The 24,995-nt window shown below is 39.8% G+C and overlaps 2 protein-coding genes across 4 annotated transcripts; one reads left to right on the plus strand and one right to left on the minus strand.

Moving 5' to 3' along the window:
* The first annotated feature begins 116 nt into the window (after window positions 1-116).
* Window positions 117-8,710, plus strand: napepld (N-acyl phosphatidylethanolamine phospholipase D). Of its 2 annotated transcripts, none has more exons than XM_061029507.1 (10): window positions 117-384; window positions 3,467-3,542; window positions 4,187-4,300; window positions 4,479-4,619; window positions 5,226-5,450; window positions 5,561-5,664; window positions 5,782-5,947; window positions 6,160-6,308; window positions 6,666-6,780; window positions 7,757-8,710. In XM_061029507.1, the coding sequence occupies exons 1-10, from the start codon at window positions 239-241 to the stop codon at window positions 7,886-7,888; spliced, it is 1,368 nt and encodes a 455-aa protein (XP_060885490.1). In that variant the 5' UTR covers window positions 117-238; the 3' UTR covers window positions 7,889-8,710. The 2 variants fall into 2 exon arrangements, with proteins under 2 accessions (XP_060885490.1, XP_060885491.1); XM_061029508.1 differs by lacking the exon at window positions 117-384 and adding an exon at window positions 1,450-1,726.
* A 1,496-nt stretch (window positions 8,711-10,206) lies between these two features.
* Window positions 10,207-24,139, minus strand: LOC132956160 (proline-rich protein 5-like). 2 transcript variants are annotated; one of them, XM_061029408.1, is made up of 10 exons: window positions 23,867-24,139; window positions 19,928-20,017; window positions 17,545-17,715; window positions 16,682-16,762; window positions 15,493-15,599; window positions 13,999-14,090; window positions 13,663-13,803; window positions 11,763-11,907; window positions 11,289-11,576; window positions 10,207-11,077 (listed from the first exon to the last, which is right to left on the minus strand). In XM_061029408.1, exons 2-10 carry the CDS (start codon window positions 19,951-19,953, stop codon window positions 10,725-10,727), a joined length of 1,404 nt encoding a protein of 467 aa, XP_060885391.1. In that variant the 5' UTR covers window positions 19,954-20,017; window positions 23,867-24,139; the 3' UTR covers window positions 10,207-10,724. The 2 variants fall into 2 exon arrangements, with proteins under 2 accessions (XP_060885391.1, XP_060885390.1); XM_061029407.1 differs by having other exon boundaries at window positions 17,545-17,718.
* Between the last annotated feature and the right edge of the window lie 856 nt (window positions 24,140-24,995).

The following is a 24,995-nucleotide window of genomic DNA, read 5'->3' on the forward strand; positions in this document are numbered from 1 at the left end:
TTGAGTTCAACAGGTTGAACCATTATAGTGAACACTTAAAAAGTTTATAACCACGTATCGATGCCTACGTGTGAATTTTCAGATTTCCGGGTGTCCTTGAAAGCATCTGGCAGGACGTAACTTTTGTAAGATTTCCGGACCACCATGGAGGCTGATCCACTTCCCTCGGGCTGTACATAAACTTATTTATTTAGAACAAAAACTACCTAACAAATATGTCTGGATACAAAAAACAAGAATGGAGAGAGTGTTGTTCAGGCCTGTACTTATGTTGCTTCCGTGTAGAAGTAAGTTTTGTAAACACGCTGGGCGACTGAATGTAGTTTGTGTGCTCGGAATGAACTCTCTCCAGGTGCTACAGTTCATAATCAGGAGGCATTCAAGGTATGTATGTTTACATTGTGTCGAAGAAATGTTGCAAAAAGACTGAGAGGTTATACTTAGTTTAGACGTGAGCAAACTTAAGTTTTCCTCCACGTCTTTACCAGAGCTGATGAAACCTGCAAATACAACTTATTAGTTCACTTTAAAAATGTCATAATTCACTGAATGTGTGGTTGGAGCATAATCAGAAGTAGGTTTTTAATTTTGAAGTACCGGTATGTAAACATTTGTTTGTTTTTACTTTATTTCAAAAGAGCATAGCCTAAATGAAAGTTGTCAACTTAAGAGCTAAACTAAAATTATTTTATGTAAAGCAGATACAGCACATTTCATTTTCTTCAATAACACCAAGTGTGTCCAAATATTAAAATAGCCTTGTATCCGCTATATAAAATGGTAATTAAATAATTGATAATAGTTGAAAAATCTTTAAAGATAAAGAGATGAAGATAAACTTTATTGATCCCCCATGGGGGAAATTTTTTGCATTACAGCAGCTCAAGAAAACAGGAATATAATTATTAAAAATCAAACATATTTACATCAGTTAAATAAAAAAATACAATAATAGAAAATTACACGGTATCTACACTTCCACTTGTGGAAAGACTTATTATTAAAAACACACACAGTGTGTAGCAGTGTTGTTATGAGTGGTGATGCTATTAAAGAGTGATTAAACAGTTTAACAACTTTAACTAAATTAAAGGGTAATGCAATAATAAAACAAGCAATTGGATACAAAAAAAAATCACAAGACAGCTCCGTCTCTAAACCATATGACGATTTATTAAGTTGTAGTAGTAGCAGCATTTTTTAGATTTGATATATCGGGAAATGACTCCTGTATGTTACATAACATTAAAAAATAGGATGCCCATATTAGAACAATTTTCTAGCAACTTGATTTGTATGTATTTTTTTTTGTCCATAGAAAGCGTTTTAATAAAAAATGAAACAAAAAATAATAATTGTAACATTGTAATTACATAAAGTTTTGGTTAGTATTCTCATAGCGACACTTTCTCGAGTGGTCACGTGATCAGAGGGTTTTTGCACTGACGTCAGAGCTGGTGCCGACTAATGATCCTCACCGTCCTGCAGCGTTTAAAACTCCTCGTCATACCTACAAAAGACATCTTTACAGCCGCATCCACCGTTGTCTTAACGTTATCGCCTGCTGCTGTCTTCTAGAGAGCCTTTGCGCGAAATGTAAAAGTGCATTAGAAATGCTCAGGGAACCGTATTTCTCCTGATAATGATCCTCAGCTCGTTAATGCAACAAACATTTCTCCTCGCTAAAATAACAACCGGTGGTGTTCTGTTGCGTTCAAGTTTTCAGGTAAGTTGGTTGCAAATAGTAACAACTGGTGCATTACGACGTGTGTGGGCAGTAAGTGTATGGTGGCCTTTAAGTAGCCTGTGACGGTAATCTGTTTTATGCTATATTTGGTGCATTTTAAGCTGCTTTCTGCCGTCCCTGTGTGGACACACATTTCACTGTGGGGTTCTTCCGTTTCATAAGGTAACCCGTGATGTTGCTAGACTGTCAATATTGTTGCTGCTGTGTTTCCTGTCTCATCATGTTCACATTTATTGTTTACACTCTATGGTTCTCACCATTTAAACAGGAAATTGCTGCTGGTATCAAAAGATGTTTATCAGGTTGCTTGTCTGTCTTTATCACGAGGTATTTCATGTTTACAAATTTCATGATGTTTGTTTTTTCACTGGACACTTAATTGGTTTTGTGCATTTTGTGTTGTTGTTTTTTTTTTTAGAACTTGGAAACAACCTGTCCGATAACTGGACAGGAAGATTACATTTGACTTCAGGCTGTGATTGTTGTTTATATGTCCACATCAGGCACGCTTGGCTGGCTACATAGATCTTTGTTTGGTTGTCGTCCACAGAGCTTCATTGTTGTCCCAGTGTCTGTGTGTAGTGTGCAGTTAAAAGTCCATTCATGAGGCTGAGTGCATCATCAGCACGCCATAGCTTGAATGTATGGAGTTCCCCAGAGAGGGCAAGTGCATTGTGAGGCTTTAGTGGCATTACTGCATTTGTGTGCATACCTGTGCACCCGTACATTTCTCTAAGCACGTCAAATTATCGTTGTTGTTTTTTTTTTGCATAATTACCAGGAAGGGAATACATCCTACTGATCTCATAAATGAATAAGTGATTTTTTAAAGAAGTTAAAGTGCATGAAGGGATCATTCATTAGAGGGTGTGTATTCAGCTGTGAACGTTGTAGGTAATAACACGATAAAGAGGGGCTGTGATTATGCATGCAGTCTTTGACTTTATACGTCTACAAGTAAACATAGGCCTTTCTTAACCTACCCCAACACTGAAATCTATGATATTATTCCCTATAATCACACATCCAGGGAAGGAGTCAGAGTGAATACATTTATACATTTACATTTATTGCATAACTATGTTTCAGGTGGAAATTGTCCCAAGCAGAAGTAGACTGTATGAAGTTTGAAACAGGTAAACGTTACAAAGATTACAGTGTGCCTCATCACTTTTGATGAGCAGTAAATGAGGTCGTTTTAACTTTGGATACATCCTTTGTTTTTGCATGGTTCATGCTTTAAAACACAAACAGTATTACCCAATTGTAAAAAAAAACAAAACAGCTTATGTATCAGTCATACTTGTTAGGCATGTGTCATCATCTCTCTTGAGCACAAGAGCTTAAGAGATCAAACGAGTGTTAAAAGTGGGCGAGTCCTTCTTGGGTTTGGTTTGAGACTATAGTTTTGTTCTACTGTTTTGGCACTAAAACGTCACACCTGATAGAGGTGTCATTTGCGTAATGATATAGATCTTCCTGTGTGTCTGAACATCACCTTCTGCCTCATGCAAACTCCTGAGGTCAAACTGTCAGCTCAGTGTTTTCTTTTATCGTGTCGAAAATGTCGCAGTCAGTGTGAAGTTTTTCTCCACTAAGCCTCTGGTGCACCTTTTTTAAGCAAGTCATGGAACATCTGGCCAATTCATTAAAGAGTGGTTCTTCTGACTTTGTAGCTGTGTTGTGAAAGTTAAAAGTGTGCACGTGTTTGTGTGCTAGGTGTGGTAGTGAGCTCATGGAGAAGCCGTCATCATCAGACAGAGCCGTGCTGGAGGAGAGAAAAGGCCTGGTGCAGGTAAGAAGCTTATTCATGAACTCAAAATGTAATGCGTACAACATTTTAGTGATTATCAATTACAACTTGATAAAGAGAAAGGTTTTTTTTTTTTTTTTTTAGTCTTTGTTGTGTGGAGCTGTGTTTCTGTTAATGTTAGCTGTCCAAGTGTATTGGCAAATGTGCAACCAAGAGCTGAAAAAGACTATTATTAATGTCAGACATTTTGACTAGTCATAGCAGCTAGAGAAAAGGTGGAACCTTTTAACAAAGGCTCACGTGTCCCAGTGAGCCATGCCAGTAAACGTGCATGATAAATAGGAGGTTCTGCTAATCTCAGTGGAATGCTGTTATTATCAATGTCATAGTAACACTTGTAATCTTCCTATGCCGAGATGTCTGTGGTGAAAATGGTCTGTTCAAACTCATCGTTTAGTGTCTTCTTGGTTTCCAGTTTCTAATACGTTGTAGTGAGAGCAGTTATTCTAAAGTCAAAGCTTTCACATTAGCCCATTAGAAGAAAAAATCAATACATGAACTACGGCTGAAATGATGTTTAAATGATTAATGGTGCTTATATCTCGTCCAGTTCCAAAAGCCTGCCAGAGCATACGTTGACTCCTTCAATGTGTGTGTGTGTGTGTGTGTGTGTGTGTCCATGACAGGATGATGGAGTGCTAAGAGGTGCTGAGGGTGGAGAGGTGGCTCCTCAGACCCCGCGGAAGAGCAGCTCCACTCGTTCGTCCCGCAAAAGCTTCCGCCTCGACTACCGGCTCGAGGTAAAAACGTACTTTCTAATAATCCTCCTGTCCTCTACAACCTCCTCCTTCACCTTGAAACACAAACATCGATTCTGCCTTCCCCTTATCGCACCCAAACCCTCATCATTTCAAGAAACGTGCCAGCTCTCCAGTTCTCTTCTTATTGTGTTTCTGTGGCTCTTCTGTCTGATTGTAGGAGGACGTGACAAAGTCCTGTCGAGACAAACACGGCCGCTGGACAAACCCCTGGCCAACATGGCGGTTCCCCCCGTACACTACGCTGCTCAGGTTCCTGTTGTTGGATAAAAACCACAGCAATGTGCCATCTAGTAAAGAGGTGAGTAGCTAGTATACAACTCTATAAGAGAAAAAGGTTGTGTTGTGTTGCTTAGTACGAACTTTTTTTTAACTCAAACACTGGTTAAAAAAAAAAAAAAAAAGTTGACAATTGAGTTTAAAATTCCAATTTTTCAAGCTAACTTACTCTTTCATAAAGTGATGAATGTTAGACATCATATTCAGTATTTCCCACCTCTGTTAGTAGAAACATGTCGACTTGAATACTGTATAGCTTCTAGTGGAAACATGGCTGAGCTCAGTCATCAGAGAGCTTATCCAACTTCTAAGGCAGCTTTCACACAGCAGAATTAAAAACATGTCACCCTTAATATGACGGATTGTAAAGCCTATTGTTCTTATGTAGCCTGATGACGGAACAGTAGTTTGGAGCATGTAAACAGAGACTCTATTATTAGAGAGAGAGAGAGAGAGAGAGAGGGGATTACATGTCATAAATAATCCGTATGTGGTTGCGTTCTTTTTCTTCTTCTGCATTTATTCTGAACCCTTTATATCCTCGCTGTTTCCTCCCCTCCTCCCCTCATTCTTATCCTTTCTGTCTCCTCTCTCTTACCCCACCCTTTCTCACCTTCTGCACCCGTAGGCTCTGGACAGCGAGCTCCCAGTGATCGAACCGTACTTCGTCCAAAACCCGGACCTCTCTGAAACTGGTCCGGGTCTGAGAGTCACCTGGTTGGGTCACGCCACCGTTCTGGTTGAAATGGATGGGCTCAATATTCTGACGGACCCAATTTTCAGCCAGAGGGCCTCACCGTTCCAGTTCATGGGCCCCAAAAGGTACAGAGGGCCCCCCTGCACCGTGGAACAGGTTAGCACTTTTAAAAGCATTTTTGCTTTATTCAAATTATTTACCTGGCAAAAATGAATGTTTTAAATCAGTCTTTGTTCTTTCTGGCTGCTGTGAAATAAAATGTTTAGCTGCCCAGGATCGATGCTGTGGTCATCAGTCACTCTCATTATGACCATCTGGATGTCGGATCTGTAGCCAGCCTCAATGAGCGCTTTGGAGGGGCGCTACGCTGGTATGTGTTGACCATCTGAAGTCAGCCTGGTGATTTGAGATGCACAATAGTTGTTCCAGTTTGAAGCCTTTGTTTCACAGGATTCACGATGGCTGATGTGAGTGTTTGTGTTGACAGGTTCGTGCCCCTGGGTTTGATGGACTGGCTGGTGAAGATGGGCTGCGAGAATGTGATGGAGCTGGACTGGTGGGAGGAGAACTGTGTCCCGGGTCATGATGACATCACATTTGTCTGCACACCCTCTCAGCACTGGAGCAAACGCACCGCGCTGGATGATAACAAGGTTCATTCATTACAACTGCAGGAAATAAGTGATGGGATCTGACCTTCTAATGGTGTATTTCTCTGAACTCTGACACGGCATGTGTAGAATAACAATCTCAAATTCATGTTATAAATCCAGTAGATTCTCTTCAAAAGTATTGAAGCTAAATGGTTTTAATTGTGATAGTTTAACATGCATAACTTTTGATCTTGTACCCTTGAATTCCTCAGTCTTTATGGGGCAGCTGGTCTGTTTTGGGTCCTGACCATCGGTTCTTCTTCGCTGGTGATACTGGTTATTGCTCTTCCTTCCAAGAGATCGGACAGCGCTTCGGACCTTTTGACCTTGCAGCAATCCCCATCGGAGCCTACCAGCCCAGGTCTGTATATTAAACACACTTTGTGAGCACGTTAATGCCTGAAATGTGCAGAGGTAGATATTTAAGTGTTAATGCAGTGTATATTTTAGTATTGAGCTCTTGACCTGGACTGTACTTTAGTCAGAGATATTTCTGTTATTCCTCCTTCATAACTACATTTAATGTAGTCCAGATCCAAAAACACCTTGAACTATGACCTCGTTCTCTATAACATTTTAGAACAGTTAGCGTTGAATGCATGTTATATATTCATCACAGTGAGTTCTGTCTGTCTTTTCTGAAATTAAATGAAAGCTTCTTAAAAAATGACAATTTAGTAATGAGTGTTTAGAAGGCAGTCATTCTTTGTATTTTCAGGGATATGATGCAGGGGCAGCATGTGGATCCAGAGGAGGCTGTACAGATTCACCAAGACCTTCAAGCCAAACACTCTGTGGCCATTCACTGGGGGACCTTCGCCCTCGCCTATGAGGTGACAAAACATAGACATACAGTCACATAGATGTTGATGCTTTGCTTTAAAGGAATAGATTTGACATTTTGAATCAATGACACTCTCATATGTGTCCCTTCAATATGTATCGAGGTGACTTCAGTCTACTGTAGAAGTTCTGCAATACTTCCTCCAGTCCTGAAGATAATAATCATCAATGTAGATTGATTACAAGACTACATGAAGGAAGCAACAGGGTTAACTATTTAACAGAAATGTGACACTGATAAACTAGCTAACACTAAACTGTTTTCACTGTGATTTAGCTTAAAATCTAAATCTGTAATTATGATATAATGCTGAAATTCAGTTAGTCTTTTATTCGGTACTTTTGCTGAACCCTGAAACTGCATAGTGCACTTTAAAAGCCACTTTTTACAGCTCGCACTTTAAACTCTAAAAGAGAAATTCTGCTATTTTTAATCGATAGGTTTTTGTAGAAGAAAACAATTGTAAATCAAGTTTGGTGTGCTGAAATCGTGAGATTAAAAAAAAAAAAGAAGTCTATATCGCCCAGCTCTACATCTAACGTTAACGCTATCACGAGTTATCACATATGTAGTCTGACCATCAAATATGACCTGTTGTCGTTAAGTGGCTGTTCAATCCAGAAGCCGTAATGCGATAAAGTTTTTAGATTCTGTACATTTCTAAGATTTGCAGAACAGCAGTACATTGTAATAACAGCTTTATGTAGCTTAATGAAAAGTGCAGCTGCTAGTTACTGCTATCAGACAAAAAGGCCAGCGTGCTGCAGAGGTAAACATGCTCCGACTCTGTTCTGGTATCAACATTACAAAAGAGTCATTGTTTGTTTCTGCAGCTAACAGTTTAATGCTGGATCGCTGCCACACTCTGAAAGTTAGAGGCAAGCTAAAGCCCTCAACACTTTAAAAACATGCTGGAGAAAGTCTCTAACACTCACTCACATATTCTCTGGTCCTTCTCTGTGCAGTTCTACCTGGAGCCACCAGCCCGTCTCAGAGAGGCCCTGGAGCAGAAAGGACTGAAGCCAGAATCCTTCTTCACTTTACATCACGGAGAGTCTCGCCAAATCGCTTCACAGACAGGAGATGTCTTTGAATGATCCTTTGTGTCTGTAACAAAGAGCAGAACCTGATGTCTTCATGTACATACGGACTCAGTGATTTCAGATTGAAATGCGTTTATATGTGCAGCTCGTTCACACTGAAAACAGGAACCTTGAATGTTCCACATCCCTGTTTACATGCTGAACGTTTGACCTTCTGTTGTCATTGAGCAATACAGGAGCTGTGCCTCCTCTATGAACATGGACAAAACTTAGTACACAATAACTTGTGTAATTCTTTCAAAGATCTGTCCCCGCTGGCTCACAAGAAACATGAAGAACAGCACTTATTACTGTATGCACAGTTTCAGCCAAGTCACAATTTCAATATGTATAACACAAATAGGAATATTGAAATGAAATGATCACTGTGGTTATTAAAGCACAGCAGATTTCAGGAATATAAACCACATTCAGGCCAAAAGAAAATTCAAGAACAAGTTGAACCACATTTACTCCTAAAGTATTATCATGATGAAGTGCTAACAGGAACTTTGGTGCCCATGAATGTCACTTGTTTTTGTGATCTTCACACTGCCTGAACATATTTCCATATTAATGTGTGTAAGTCATGTGTGTGTGTAAAAGTGTGGTGAGGCTATTAAGAGCAGTGATTTTCAAAGGCTGGTGCTAGCTCATGACACATTTCTTTCTGAATGTACCGACCCATACTTAACCATAGTAGAGTAAACCCATTTAAAAACCCAGCTGACGCTGAGCCGGCTTCAGCTTCATTGAATGTAAGTTTGGTGTATTGTTCATGCTTAAATTTGTTTTTGATGCTCTGAAAGTACGGCATAAAGACATTTTTCCTCTTTGCTCATCAGTGTCATTATTCGATTGTTACTTAACACAAGGTGTGTTTGCACTAAAACAACAGTAGTAATCATTTAGCTGTTCAGCTGTTCGCATTTTTATATCTTTAAAGCCCAAAAGCTGGAAGAGTTCAAAGCACAAAGAGTTATTCAGTAGCCTGGTTTTAGCTGAAAACACAAAACAATTAACTGTTGTTCAACATGAAATTCTCAGGACTACAGCCAGGGACATCAGGAACAAGAATCCATTGGAAGTTTCTTGTCACCTCTCATAGATTTTTTTAAAATAAAATAATCAAAATTACTAAAATATCAGTGTCTCTATGCAATTTGAGCAGAATTAAACTTTAATTATCTCAAAAAATCTACAGTAAAATCTGCTGAAAATTCTCAGGACTACAGCCAGGGACATCAGGAACAAGAGTTTCACAAGTTTATTGTCCCCTCAGATTTTTCAAAATAAAAGAATAATCAATATTACTAAAATATCTAAGTGTCTGAGTGCAATTTGAGCAGAATTAAACTTTAATTATCTAAAAAACGATACAGTAAAATCTGCTAAAAAAAATTCTCAGGACCAGAGGAATTGTGAGGAACAATTTTTTTTTGTTAAATTCGTATTCATATTTTACATTTCATATTCCATAACAAGTTGCTGTAACAAGCGGCCGCATTCCTTTCTGGGCGCTTCAAGTGTCCTTGTATAGATGCGCTTTATTTTTTCAAGCGGCGGCTGGCTTGACTGGTGTTTTGCAAACGATGGCTCACTTGACCGCGGTCAAACAAATAGGACTAGAGAAGATCCAGGACCCCGATAAAGATGTAGAAAAAAAGAATATAGCCGACCTGTGTCAGGGGTCAAGTGGCACTTCGTTTCCGATGGTAGGCTAGTCCACGAAATCCAACAGGTTCTTCAGTCAGCGCACAAACAGCTCTGCGTGTGTTGGCTACTTTAGAATTAACACTGAATCTTTACCTCCCCCTTCCGCCCATCCACAGGTGTTGCTAATGACTTTAAAGGGCTAGTCTGCACTTTCCTCTGCTGGTTCCAGCTTCACTGCGTTTAAGATACTTGCACTTTTAAAAGGACGACACAAGATGGCAGTGTGTGCCTAAACTCCAATCTAAAATATATATCTGATATATTTGGTTTGAATCAAAGTTCTGGGGGTTTCATCACAATTTTTAAACATGATAAAAGCAGTTATGGTTACGTTTATCCCAAAAGAGCCATAGTTAACACAGCTAAATTAGTAAAGACATGAGGAGCTAACATGAAAGCAGAAGAAGACATCCAAAAATACAATGCAGATCACTGATCTCATGAAGATACTGCCTGAAAGCAAACAGGGACTAGAGCGTTCCCTTTCCTAGAACTAATTTGAATCTCCATTAAAATACTACATGCAGAAACCTATATTAGAATAGAGGAAAACTACTGAGACATTGTTTTTGACAGGGAGAACCAGAAAAGACTTATCTTTAGTGCCAGACCAAGAGCAAAATTCAAATCAATATTTTAATCATCAAATGATAACACAAGTTTGAGTTCAACCAACAATATAGCAGGATCATTGGTTAAACTGGAGAGTTTGTTACACAATGAAATGTTAAAAGTGTGAATTTGACGGCTAAAGATATTCAATAGCCCCAGTCTTGAAGAGATACATTACATGACTGAAACGTTTTCATTCTTCGGCGTGTGCAAATACCTCGAGGATGTGTTTTCATCACCGGCTCAGTGTTTGTCTCAAAGTGGTCATTCTTAAAAATATATATTTGTATTGCTGAGAGATGAAATCCTGTGTGGTCTAGTTTTGATAAGATTGTAGATTGTCAGGTCAGTGCTGATGTTTCCACCTGATGTTTGAACATAATGAGGTTAGACTTTGGAGGAGTAATCACATCTTGTAGAAAAATAATTCAGTTTAAAGGAATCCCTGATGATCTGGAGTCTTCATAAAACAGCAGGGTGTGAGGAATGTCAGTCACGGCTCAGCATTGTGTGTGTGTATGTGTCACACCACACTCTGCCTGTTGCTGTCGCTGCTGTGTGTCGACCCTACTGAACAGCGGCGTGAGAAGTCCAGGAAGATGCCGTCGTGCTCTGGCTCAGAGTCCAAAGACTCCAGGACGTTGTCTATCATGATCTCTGGACTGGATGCAGGACTGGGACCGGAGCTAGTGTCATGAGCCAGGACTCTGGAGGACGCGGAGGAGTCTGACACCAGCGAGCCTGTGCAGAGAGTGTCCTCAGCTGGGGACGGCTCAGGGAGGATGCAGGGGGAGTGATGCTGGGGCTGGAGAGGGAGGGGACCTGCAGGACTGTCAGAGTCTGTGGGCGGGGGATCCTGGCTGGTGGTCACAGTGTCTGCAGAGAGGATGGAGAAGACTTTTGAGAATTAATCATCACAATGATTCACATTCTACGGTTATATCATAAAAATTTGCTTTAAACAATTACAATGTAAAATGTGAAAAGTCATCTTAAGCTATGACCAGACCAGAAATAAAAGCCCTTGTGACCTTGAAAGTTGTACCTGTTAATGAATCATTTCTTTTCATTGCCAGTGTATTTTTACCTGAAAGTGCAGCAGAGGCTCCTGAAGCTGGAGAATGGCTGGCGAGGCTGGATGTGCTGGTGTTATTGGTTGTCGATTCGGCCACAGAGCTTGACTCCTCCAAGCAGGAAGTCATCTCAGAGACTGAGTGTCGTCTGATACTTGCGGTGCCTCCTGTGGAGGAGTCGACGTCGTACTCTACCACAGGGGTCAGCATGGGAACGTTGTAGCTCTTGGAGCGTACCACTGGGTTCTTGGCGGCAGGAGAGTTACCTGGTTTGGAGGGCCAGGAACGCTGTAAACGCTTTTCTGGAGGGAGAAAAGTTGTGTTAGAATTTCAATAACGCAAAAATTAAAAGCACAAGATAACAAAAGAACAAACGTGATCTTTGCTCTTGTAATCTTATAAAGCCCTGTACACTCACATAGAAGATTGATTCTATTCTACCTGTAATGCCAAGTAATTCTTCTACTCTCTGTAATAGGTATACATACCTAAAAGGCAGGAGGAGCAGTGCAAATTAGAAGATCCATCTCTGGAATATAAGCCATGAGTCCCGAGGTACGGAGAGACCACCTTCTGAATAAGAGACTCCAGACGAAGGTAGTCATCAGTTACACCCTTAGATTCATGGACTCCCTACATCACACACACAAAAACAAACAAAGAAACAAACAAAGAAAAACAATAGTTTGGGTTAGCCAGTAATTGTGTGTTTGTGGGACGGTTGTAGTGGAAACTTTAAAGGCCAGAAAACATGTAAAGAAAAGGAAACAAAGAAACAAAGAAATACAGAAAGAAAGAAAGAAGATTTGTTGTTGTTGCAAAAAGCCGATCTGTGTCTGAATCACAACTACAATTGTACAGTTGTTACCAAATTATCAGTAATGCAGATGGTCTTACTTGTTCCAATGGCACAAATGTGTGTTTCTATACTTTCTACAGGAAGCGCAGAGTGTACTTTATGTTTGTGAGTAGATCAGTTGCAAAAAAAAAAAAGCCAACAAAATGAATGATGCCATGGGCTGTAAACGCAGAGCCGTGAAGAATGGGACACACAAACTGTTCCGTGAAAGAGACTTCTCTGTTTAGACCATTTAAAGACATACGATAAAAGCGGTTTAAACTTTGAATCAGTTTTTGTCAATTTCATGGTTTTGATACACTTCAAGATCAATTTTCATGCCGACTGCCACACATCTGTGTCCAGATCTTACTCAAAAGTCGTCCTGTAAAAAAGGAAAGATCAACGACATGCAGTTCTCTGAATCACTAAGCCTATGCATCAAAAGCACAGCTCAGAAACAAACCACATAAGAAGACCAGACCTCTGAGAATTGGCGTCACAGAAGGAGAGGGAAATCACTAACAGATGAAACAATAAGTAACAAAACAGAGAGAAAGAAAATGACAGGAAAATGTTCTTTTATTGTGTCATATTTTACTCTCTACACTTGCGATGGTGTCTGGAAGCATCAGATTAGGTAAACCGGAAAGCAGTCCAAAAAAGCTCTCCCCTAGCATCTTTTTACTTTGATCATTCATACAATGTTTAAAAACACAATGATGCATGGATGGAGGAGGGTAAACTATCAGAGCAGCCCTTATTAGTAAAATATGGATGAAAAATGTAAGACTTCCAGAATGTGTTTTCTGCATGATGAGTAAAGAAACACATCCGTTAAATGAAACATGAACATCTCTCTTCCTGTTTCCAAAGAAAATGAAGGTAAGAGACAACTTACTGTCAGCACTCACAAATAACTGCACAGCGATTAAGAAATAAATAAACCTGGGTCACATGATGAACACTATCACTTGACAAATAGGGATCATAAACTGGGTTGATTTCATTGGCCTGTTACTCGCTGTTTCTCACAATCATTTATTTTCTAAATATGTTTGAACTAAAATATATTATCAAGGGGATATTCAAATGTCTGTGCTTTTGCGCTCTTAGAAAACTAGATCAACTTTATGTTGCCAAAAAGGTCAGAAAAATGATTAACCTTCTGTTTGTGTCTGCATATCTGAGGAATAGGGGTCTGAAGGAGCAGTGTAAACATGGAGAATTCACACAGACAAACACTGACACAACTATTCAGACACAGGCGGGACGCAGAGGGCACTGAGTGGTCATGGGAAGATTACTCCGCTCTGTGTTCACACTGAGATTACTTCCTGTGAGATCCCTTTACAAGAAAAAAAAAAAAAAGCAGCTCTTTGCTCCTCTTTTCCCCATCTGTTGTCATTTAACCTTCACTACTGGTTTTGAAAGTGTGCGGATACAAAGAGATAAAGTCAGAGGCTGCCAGAATAAGAGGTTAAAAAAGAAAGGTACAAATAAAGAAAGAGGTTGTGTGTGTGGGTGTGTGTGTGTGTGTGTGTGTGTACCTGTAGTATTAGCAGCATCTGTATGATAGAAGGAGGAACTCTGGCTCGCGGTCGAGAAAGAGCCTCGTCCAGTTTCAGGTTGAGGGTGATGATGTTTCTGAAGTGGAGCAGAGCCAGCTGACGCACAGACGGCTCCTTTCCCTGGACACACACACACACACACACACACACACACACACACACACACACACACACACACACACACACACACACACACACACACACACACACACACACACACACACACACACACACACACACACACACACACACAGCGTTGTCAACACACAGCTTTGTAAGGAGAATCTAAGGATGTGCATTGCTCACTGTGTGTACCTGTACAGGATAAAAGATGGCTTGCAGCATTGACAGAACATCACAGAAGAAGAAGTCCCATGTGTCAGCCAGGGAGTCTAAAAGCTTCTGACCTTTAATGAAAAAAGAGAACAACATATAAGAATAGATCCAAAGGGTCAAAAAGATTACAGCGTCAAAGGACAAAAAGTCAGCAAGACATAATGAGATGAAATGTTTTAGAAAAATCTCAGTGTTGGGATTAAAAAATGTTTTTATCAGAGATCTTTAATGTGATTTGTAATCATAGCAAAGGTGATTTTAACGACATGCTAATGTTACACATTGTGTTGATACAGCCTGTTACTTATAAAGTAAAATCTCTATGAATAAAACATTACCAACAGAAGAACTAGTCAAAGTAAATGAGAGTGTTGGACTTCTTTGCTAGTTTCCTTGTTCTCTGTCTCACATGAAACACAGACTTATGATACACGTCACAAACTTCATAGGTCATTTGCAGAGACTTAAAAACTCAGTGGTTTGTCTTATCTTAATTTGCTCTCTAACTGTGGTTTAATTGACGTAAGGGAACACTTCCTGTCTGGTTGCTGTTTTTGTGTCAGTGTGAGTTCTCCATTTCAAAAGTGTCTTAAAGAAAGGTCACACATAAGCCACAACAGAGAGCTGATTGATTTCAGTTTCTTGTTCTAACCTCCTCACTGGCTCGCTGTAACTCTGTGTTTATGTGTGGGGAGATAAAGCCAGCTAAGACTTACAGTACAAGGGTTAACTCTGCATCTGATATCTTGGTCAATTATTCTTTTTTCCTGCTAGACCTTTGGTTTTTGTCACATTGAGATTAAAAAAAAAAAAAAAGACTAAACAATCATCTTTAAACTTTTCCTGAAATGACTCACTGGCACTGTGAACACTCCTCATAAAGGGCCTAAGGCTGTTAACTAATACTGTTTAGCCTTTAGTCTTTTATATCTGATTCATTCTGTTTTTTATTGTGCACATTGTACGTTATGCGTTACATGTCTTGTGTCATGTTTTATTTTATGTAAGTTGCACCGAGCAAATTTCCCCCTGGGGACAATAAACTATATCTGATATAATCTCAAACTGATTGTTACTGTTATATGGGTACAAGAAAATGTTGACATCATTGTTTTGAATCACATATTTTATTGCAGGATTTCGCTTTCTTGGGAATCTCCTATTCCACCATCTAACACTTAAATATCATGTTTCTGTAAAAGTGAGAAAATAAATACTATTTAATATTAATAAGTTCATCAAGTGCACCTTTAAGATTGCACATTTTTTTTAACCTTTTTTAAGACAAGTAATGAAAATAGAGAGGGGAAAAGTGTAAAAAAAAAACTGGTCAAAACTGCCCAATAGTAAGTGCATGCTTAGGTGATCTCCACATGTATCTAGAAGATGTACATTCTGCATTCCTCGTCTCCTGGTTGGTTGTTTGTCTAAGCAGTTTGTCATTTTAGCATTCAGGTTTGTGTTTGTGTGTACCTTCATAGAAGCGGATCTTGTCTCTCAGTATTACCATCCCCTTAGTGAGCAGCTGGTTCTGAAGGTACTCTGTGAAGAAGGAGCCCAGCTCTGTCTTCAGCAGCTGCCTGTCAATAAGATGAGTAACATGAGCTTCTAGTCCTCTGACTGCTCAAAGCTGCTTTGATTCTACATGTCACATTCAACCATTCACACAATGAGGGCAGAGACTGCTACTGCACACAAAGTGTCCAACTGCCCATCTGCACTTTTTTATTCACGCGCTGCTTGCATAGCAGCAGGAGCAATTTGGGGTTCAGGGTACTGCAGGAGCTGGGGACCAAACCCCCAACCTGCCAGCTGAGAGACGACCAACTCTACCACCAAGGTCTCATGAGTACTTCTTAAAAATTCATACTGTAGGCTGTCACTTACACAGACAAAGCACACACTCTTCTAGTAATACCTCACAAACATGAAACACAACTAATGAGTTCTCAAACACAGATGGGCTGCTGTGTTTGACCAGCAGCAGACTCAGGAAATGAGAAAGACGTTGTTACATAAATAAGATTCAGATTAGTAGGAAATAAATTAACTTGTGTATGTGGAAAAGAAAAGACCACTGTAGCAACAGTAACATAGAATAATGTGTTTTTATGAAGCCTTTTGGTCATGAGCCCTTGTGTGCTGTTTCAATTGAATACACCCCAGGCCATGTTATACTCTTTGGGACTATCTTTGTAATGTGTGTACGTGTATGTACAATAAATGTCTGTGCCATATTTACTGTACATAACTGGAGACAGTTTTGACAGTACTGTCTAAACTGCCCTCAGCTACACTACAATTACACACAGCAGTGTTTCCTCTGTAAACTCAACCTATCTTCTTCTAATTACAGCATCCTTAAAGTGTTTTTAATTTGGTGGACTAAACTGTCAAGAACTTTTACTTGGAAAGTGTCAAGTTGTCATGCTGCAGCCTAAATGTGGCAAGTCGAAGCTGCCTTTTGGCTTATATTGGGCCCAGAGTACCTCTGCTTTAAATTAAACCCAACGCTACAGCAAGGGAGGGAAATTACAGGAGAAAACACTATAATTGAGTCTGGTCCTAAAATACAAACCAGCTCAAGCACACCATTTGACACTGGTGTTTCTTATGGTCGGCAAGAGAGAAAAAAACAAACAAATAAAACAAGAGAGCTAACCTGACACCTTCATTCAGAGTGTAGAGCTCATTTTCCCCAAGATCCTTCCTCTGGAAAACTGATATCACTGCGCTGTGGATACTGAGAATACAAACACACGACAGGGTTTAGTGTGCAAACATTGATCCTTTATATTGAGATATATATAGTGGATTGTTTGGGTCTTTTTAATATACATAAATCTCTGTTCATATGAGAAAATATCTCAGATCAAAGCATCCACCCAGAGAGAGCTGGACTGATGTATGTCATATCATTTTCTTCTTTGGGCTGTCCAGGTTTGTCAGCTTGAGTCATATGATTTCAAGATGAAAAAAAAAAACATGCAAACTTGGTAAAAGCCATAACATAGAGAGTCGAAAGAATTTAAAAGACAACAAACACAAGAAAGAAAAAAAGATAGAACGCCATAAAGGGTCAGGAGGGGAATGGACTTGTTCCAAAGAGAGTTCTTCTTCTTTCTGCTCTTTGCATGTCTCGTGTAACATAAAGCTCAAACGCTGTAAATATAACCAGGAAAACAAGAGAAAAGACCGGAGAAGAAAGGGATCTATGATGCAGAAGGAGACTGAAAGAGGAGTGAGGGATGGAGATAAACGAGACTGTGATGGACCCTGAGGGAAAAGAGACAAAAGGACATGATGTCCATGAATGTGAGGTAAAAAAAAGGGTTTGTATTTATAGCATAAATAACTCCACCAACAGAGCCTTCTCCTTGTGATTTATTAAAAGATGAAACTGCCAGAGAAAGAAGGAACACACTTCAACAAACATGTCCCAGTGTGTGTAAACATAAAAACGTACAGTTTTGAGGAATGCATGCATGACAATAACAAATGAACCTCAATCTTTCCCACACTGACCCGTTCCAGGTGGCGTTGGCTCCGGCCCTCCTCTGCTGGGTCCCTTTGTCCCTGCTGCACTCCTCTGCTAGTCCTCCCTTATCCCCTCCTCCACCTCCTGAGGTTTTCGCCTGCGAGAGGTCAGTGAGGCTGGAGGATGAGCCGCCTCCCAACCTCAGCTTACTGTGGAGGCTCCTCGAAATCCAAAAGACAGAAAGATAAGAATAACATAAATATGCACAAACAGTGATTCACTGTGGCTTCGGGTGATAATCGTTGGAGCCAAGTCCAAATCTCCTTCTTACAACCAGCAGGAAAATAGATTTTTAAGGCTGAAAACAGTCACATTTATTGACTGTCTGCTGTGACAAGGGTCTTCATCAATCAGGTGGTAAGGTTTATTAGCCATCTGTTATGTTTGTAAGCTAAAGAGACATCAATAACTACTAAGAGAGTGATCAAAAGGAGGGAAAAAACAGTCTGCCTCAAGGATAAATTCATTTTTATGGAATGATAGGGAAGAAATTAGGAGTCAAATTGGAAGAAAGTATGAAAAAGTACGATAAAGGCAAGAAATGGAGATTTGAAGGTTCCTTACAAACACTGTAAAAAGTATTTAAAAAGTGCAAAATACAACAGAAAAAAAAGAGAGCGATGGAGAATTGCAGAAACTTGGTGGAAAAGAGTGTGTGGTAAGGTACAGACAGAGGAAAAGGTGGATTAAATAAACAAATATCAGGATGGAGTTCAGTTGAAGAAGTAAAAGGCAGAGTTTATAATCTTTAAATATTCTCAAACCTTTGTCATCTGAAGAATAAACTGTATGATGATTTTGTTTAGTTGGTGTTATTTGTGTATGTACTTCTAAATTATTTCAAATAAACTAGTAATGTCTGTAACGACTGAAAGTACACAACACATCTCTCAAACACACTTTCATTTTGTGTACTTACTCTAGTAACTGAAAAGGTACCACATATCCCCACTCCATGAGTGTGTGAGTGACACACTGACTGAGAGAACGAGACTTTGATTGAAGCTTTGAGGGAGAAGTGTCTGCACCTCAAACTTTCAGATCAGTTAAATTTGTCTTCTTTACCTCGTTTCCTTATTTCTTACTTCCATCTTAACTGTTCTTTTTCTTCACTTCTCTTTTCTATCTTGCTCCTTTTGCCAGTCCGTGCCAACCGGTGACCATGTGACCCTGTGAGCTTTTGTGCCAGGCGAACAAAGGAACCCTTTGAGGTTCAAGAGCTGCCAGGAGGGAGGGGAAGGATTTAAAGGTGACACACATTTCACTTCCTCGTCTTGTCTTCCTATTTGTGTGGAGCCAAGGACAGATAAAAGATGTATTCATGCTGCTATCCCTTGTTAGGTTTTTTTGTCATTATTCCCACTGCTTTTTTTTCTTGTTTCTTTGCCATTTTTTGTGTAATTTTGAACTTTTCTTACTAGTTTTCAAAATATTAGTAAAGATTCAAGCCCAGTGAATAGTGTTAACAACATCTAATATTCATGAATTTAAATGAATTTAGACACAAAAAGCAGAAGAAAGAGACAAAGAGAAGCTGAAAGAAGGCTATAGAGTGGGAAAAGACAAAAAGGGAGAGATTGACAGTCAGAGGTTATCAGGAGAGAGGAGAGAGTGTGTGTGTGTGTGTGTGTGTGCGCGCGCGCGCATGTGTGTGTTTAGGTCCGTCCGTCAACCTGGATCTTAATTCAACTCCATATTTATAGGTCAGTGTGAGAAACAGGAGCCTTGGGCTCAAACGCACACACCTGGAGACACACACACACACACACACACACACACACACACACACACACACACACACACACACACACACACACACACACACACACACACACACACACACACACACACACACACACACACACACACACACACACACACACACACACACACACACACACACACACACACACACACACACACACACTTCGTGGGTCAAAGTGAGGATGACTTTCAAAATTCTCCCTGAAAAGAAGCAGTCAAAAGCAGAAGAAAGAAGGAGGGACACAGAATAAAAACTAAATAAATCAAATGATATCAAGACAAAAAGGTGATGGCAAAAAGAAACATTAGTGTGAGTTAATGGACAATGAAGAGAGACACTTTTTGTTCTTGGCCCTGAAACAACAGGAAGAGTTGAGAGAAAATTTCTGCAGACTAATTACTAAACAAAGGAGGATAAGGGGGATGTTTGCCTGAATGAAAGAATGAATGAGGTCACTGAGGAATGTGTGTGAGTGTATGTGTGTGCTTTTCTACTTTCATCTACCTTTTTGTGTTTGCCAAAGGACGGGGACAAAGAGAGAAAAAGGGGAAAAGAAAAAGTGTTGGAGCTGCAGGGAAACTGTGCCCTCTGAAGTGGGTTTTTACCTCCTAAACGAACCCTCTCGTTCCATGCTTGCCTTGACACACAGCTGCGACCTAGCAACCGCTCTGCAACCAGATCCTCTGAATCAGCATCTGAACAAGGAAACAAGGAGAAAATGATCACTTGATGTCACAAACTTCATGGGCCGAGCTGATTTTCTAGCTTAAACCCAACCCACGTTTCTTGGAATATATCTTGACATGTCACAGCAGGAAAAGCAGGTGTAAACACAAAATGAATAGGGCTGATTTTGATTTAACTGCTTCACTTTCAGGGGCATTATTTTGCTCTGGCATGACTTACTAGACCACTTGATTGAAACAGAGTCATCCTTATGTTTTTAGGTACCACTGTTTTGATCCTGCTGTGACAAATGTCTTAATCAATCAATCAATCAAAGACCCAACATTTATCCACCATGAGCACAGCACAAAGCAACATTTAGCAAAGTTACAGTGGCAAGGAAAACTTTCTTTCATGGCTGCTTCCCAACATTCTTCCATTATGTTCAGTATTCATGAAAGGGTTTAGTATCTCCTAATATATATGTACATATTTGCATTTTGTAGTATGAAGTGTGCATCCTCGCGTAACTTCTTCTGACCCACAATTCCTCTAAGCACCAGACGACATGTCATATTGTGAAACTAATACTGTTCCATTGTACAGTCAAGTGAAAGCATTTCAAAGTTACAACAGCAGAGAGGATGCAAGCCCTTTAAATGGTTCTGGAAAAACAGGTTCCAGTGAAGGTATGACGACATATAAAAAGAAAAGTGTAAGCAGTTAGGAATGCAGAACATGATGTTTATTCACTTTAATAGTTAACCTTGATATATCTGGAGAAAATCATTAAATTACTCATTTAAAAGACAAATGAAAAAGTACAGTCTGGATTAGAGATACTCTAAATCAGGGGTCTCCAACAGATAGCTCGGGAGCTACCGGTAGCTCGCGGGCAGGTTTACAGTAGCTCGCCTATAGGTTGACCGACTGTGTTAAAAATAACAACAAAAATCTGACGACGGTAAATGCACCTCTTCCCACTATTCATATATTTGGCCCATAAAAAAACAAGTGTGAAGTATTAATGTTTTCTTGGACATTCATGTGAATTTAACTCAGCTGATGTGTGCTATGTAAATAAATACAAGCGATTTGATGCAAGTAGCCCTTGGCCACTTTCATTTTTTCAAAGTAAATTATACATAACAAATTTAAGTGTACAAGTAAATCCACAAACATACCTGATTATCAGTCCCAAAATGTACTGACCTTTAAAAGACACTTAATCCCCTGAACTTTGTGTCCCCTGGTACTCTTACGTTTCTGAAAAGTTAGGACATTAAAATTGGCTCTAACCTGGAAATCACCAGTCCAAATCCTTAAAGCACCACACACGGGGTACTCTCTATGGCTCTCACACTCGTTTAGGTTAGGGCGGTTTCAAATCAGCTTCCTAGCGTAAGTAAGTAATATGTATAGGTGTGTCTAGCTTTACAGCGTGGTGCTGGTTCATGTGCTGCATCATGTCGCCTCTGCTTTTTCTGTTGTTCATCAGTCTCTTTCAATATTTGCACACTGTTTTTTTCCTCACCTCATGTTTACACTCCCGCTTTGAGACAAGAAGGTTCATAATCAACCACAAAATTTGAATGGCTTCTGCCAGGAATACTAGCCTTTTGGCAACCTCTGGTATAATAACAGAGATGTTTATTAATATGCACTGTCCCCGTAAAATAATAATAGAATAAATAAATAAATACATGTCTGGATTCTTCAGCTATCAGCTACTGGATTCTCATCTTCAGCTACTAACATCGAACAAGTGAAGCCAAAATCAGTGTGTATAATTACAGGCACTATTTAAACAATAAAGGCATAATATAGACAAATACAAGGAGATGTAATGTGTTCCAGGGCTGAGTCAGACATACAGTACACTCACATACAGACAGACAGACAGACAGACAGACAGGCAGACAGACAGGTGTCTCTACTCACAGCAGTCTAGCTAACAAGACAGTATTATAATCTAATTACAGTAGAGTGGTAGAAACAGACATTTGATACAGCATGAACTCAAATGCCCCTACTCACTCACCCCCTCACTCACTCCCTCACTTACACATACTCACCAAATTCTAACACGCAGATAGAGTACCATATATACATATAAAACCTGCCTGTCATGTTTGTATCTTAGTATTAATTAAAAAAACAGTTTTGCTTTTTGCTCCATCGCTTGATGACAATGATACAATCTGCAAGCTTGACGATTAAATAACTTCATAGCTTGTAGAGATGGTTTTGGTTGCTTGACAGAAAAGCAGGCATGCATTGCAGCCATAACTCAGCTCAGTTTTACTTTGATATGTGGAATGAACTGGGCTTGGGTATGGTGACCCCGGTAAAGTTGAGGTCATGATGAGGGTCACTGAAGTCAGTTTTGTTCAGGAGTTACTTTCTGGACTTCTATTTGTTCCTATATGCATTACAATCTAAGAACCTATCAGCTCTCCTCGAGCAATAATTTAGCCCCTGAGAGCTGTGGCCAATTTTTGGGGCTTCCAGTGTAGCCAGCAGTAATTCAGATAAGTGTTAGAGGAAAACCAGACTAAGTCTTTACTTTCCATATACTGGCTATTGGTAACAGTCTGATTAGCAACTTGAGACGCATGAATTGAGTTGGAGTGAAGAAACATCGTCCACCACTGGTTTTGTGCAGCTGCATGCAGATTTCTGTTCATACTGATGAACAAAATGCTACTGTCGTCAGAAGAAAACAGATGGGTTCCTGCATTGCATGATTACAACTGATTCACATGCATTATCAGCCCAACCTGCTGCTCCTTATTGGCGTAAACTGCATTCCCTATTGTTCTATTTATTGATTTGTTAGTGTAGTTATTTCACATTTGCTTTGAACATACAGAAGACATTGATTTGAGTCTTCTGTTAAATAAGGAATCTGTATTCAGAGAATAAGTCGAGATGAACGCAGCACAGAAAGGCACCACTTTCAAGAAAAATTGATAAAAACATTTAAGAAAATGACAGCCATACCTCTGCTGAATCACACTTGGGATTTCCCTTAGTTTGAATGACATAGTGTACCATAGCTGAATCTTTATTCTGCAAGACTGACTGAATATCTCTGATCAAAATGATTGCCACACTTCAGTTTGGTTTGAGGGCTTTAGTTTCATGGATCATAGTTATGAGAACTCAGCCTCTGGACATACATTCGTGAGTGAGCAAAAAAAAATTAAACCGAGCTCCCACTCATTTAAAATATCCTGACTTCTCTGAATTTAAAGCCTCCTCCTCCTCCTCTTCCGCCTCCGCCTCTCTCAGCAGCAGACAGTTTACATTGTAAGTAGATATCAGAGACTCCACTGCTGAAAATTAACACCCATAATCTCCCTCAAGTGGAACACACAACACACACACATCAGCATATTGCAGACTGGCAAAGCAACAGGGAAATTACTACCCTGCACCAGACAAGTGCTAAAGTAAGAGTGTGCAGCTTCTTGCAGCAGGTTTTTCTGCTCTACCAGCCTCTGGCACCAAACCAAACCACAAGTTGGAGGTCCTGCTGCATAAATCATTGGAGTCGGTTTTAAAGAGCTAACCAACACTGACAACAGTCTTCAAATCTACCTCTTGTCAACCGGAGGGCAGCTAGTGAGAACATTTGAACTTTGAACATGTGCAACATACTAAAATCCTAAAGAATAGTGCATGATAGATTTTATGATTTCCCTAACTACAAATTAAATTTGAAGGAGCAGAAGTTTAAAAAATATGAGATGAAATTCACAATGGTTAACTAGTTATACTTCATGTCAATAATCATAAAACAGGTCAAAATGTCAGTTACTTTAAAACAAAAATTTCGACACAATTTTACGTTGTCTTCGTCAATTAATACTCACTTTTTCAGAGGTCTTCCTCAATCCAAAAGTGTTCTCATTGTACTTTAGCAAAACGTCAACAATAACTCATGTATCTCTCTGAAAACAGGTTTGCAATTCGCCAGCAAATCAGTCCACCTTCAAATCAGTCCACCTTCAAATCAGTCCACCTTCAGTTCTTTAACGCAGATGGCAGCGCGTGAGGAGCTGCGCACGTTCTCCTGAAAAGATCCCGGCCCGCGTGAGCCGCTGTGAGCCTCTGCGGCCGTCAGAGACAGAGAGAGGGAGGAAGTGAGAAACGTTAAGCAGAGAGAGAGAGAGAGAGAGAGATAGAGAGAGAGAGAGGCTGTGAATGTCTGCCAGATGACGGTGTGTGTGGGTGTGTGCACGAGGCTGCATGAGTGTTTTGTGTGCAGGGGTGCAGGGGGTCGGCGGGTTATACATTTAGCCTATGGAAAGTGTTTGTGGGTGAGTAGGCTGTGTGTGTGTGTGTGTGTGTGTGTGTGTGTGTGGAATGGATATGGAAACTCATAACAGTTCAAAAGACGGAAAGAAAGAAAAAGTGAAATTATTTTTCCCTGGTTCTTTATTTCAATTCATGTGCTATGCTTCTATTGTTTACTTTTTACATATAGCAGCACCTAAAGCCAGTGGTGAAAACAAACTAGCCTACAGTCACTTAACAACTAAAGTACAGTTTTGTATGTGCTACTGGATACCTCAACTTTGAGGTAGATACTTTCAATGTGTAAGGCTGTAATGGGACAATGATGAGTGGGCCACTTCTGTGATTGTACCACTGCACTAAATTATAAATCAATCAATACATTTTCTTTCATTGCAAAAGTTATCTCAGGACAAATAGAGAAGGTCTAAACTACTCTTGTTTTTTTGCATGAAGATAATATGATCAAACAGAAAATACATTTTTGTATAGATTTTTGGTCAACTATTCCCAACCTAGCAGTGAAGGATGTAGCTTTTATGCACGACTAGTTATAAATGGATATAAGTTAAAGGCCTATCTATCTGCTGAGGCTGAAGATTCTGCTTTGACTAAAGAATTATCTTCAATGCTCTCAAATCTGTCCAATAACCTGTCGAGAGATTTTCAATAATTGCCTAAATTTGCTTGTGATACATCCTCTGT

Source organism: Labrus mixtus, chromosome 22 (assembly GCF_963584025.1).
Source record: "Labrus mixtus chromosome 22, fLabMix1.1, whole genome shotgun sequence".
In the NCBI taxonomy this organism is placed as follows: domain Eukaryota; kingdom Metazoa; phylum Chordata; class Actinopteri; order Labriformes; family Labridae; genus Labrus; species Labrus mixtus.

Coding starts and splice junctions, on each gene's coding strand:
- napepld (XM_061029507.1), top strand. CDS start 239: ATGGAGAGAGTGTTGTTCAGGCCTGTACTTATGTTGCTTCCGTGTAGA. Junction 385..3,466: donor ATAATCAGGAGGCATTCAAG/GTATGTATGTTT, acceptor TTTGTGTGCTAG/GTGTGGTAGTGAGCTCATGG. Junction 4,301..4,478: donor GCCTCGACTACCGGCTCGAG/GTAAAAACGTAC, acceptor GTCTGATTGTAG/GAGGACGTGACAAAGTCCTG.
- LOC132956160 (XM_061029407.1), bottom strand. CDS start 19,953: ATGGAACGAGAGGGTTCGTTTAGGAG. Junction 14,091..15,492: donor CAAGATCCGCTTCTATGAAG/GTACACACAAAC, acceptor TTTTCATTAAAG/GTCAGAAGCTTTTAGACTCC. Junction 11,908..13,662: donor AGATGCTGCTAATACTACAG/GTACACACACAC, acceptor TGTGTGATGTAG/GGAGTCCATGAATCTAAGGG.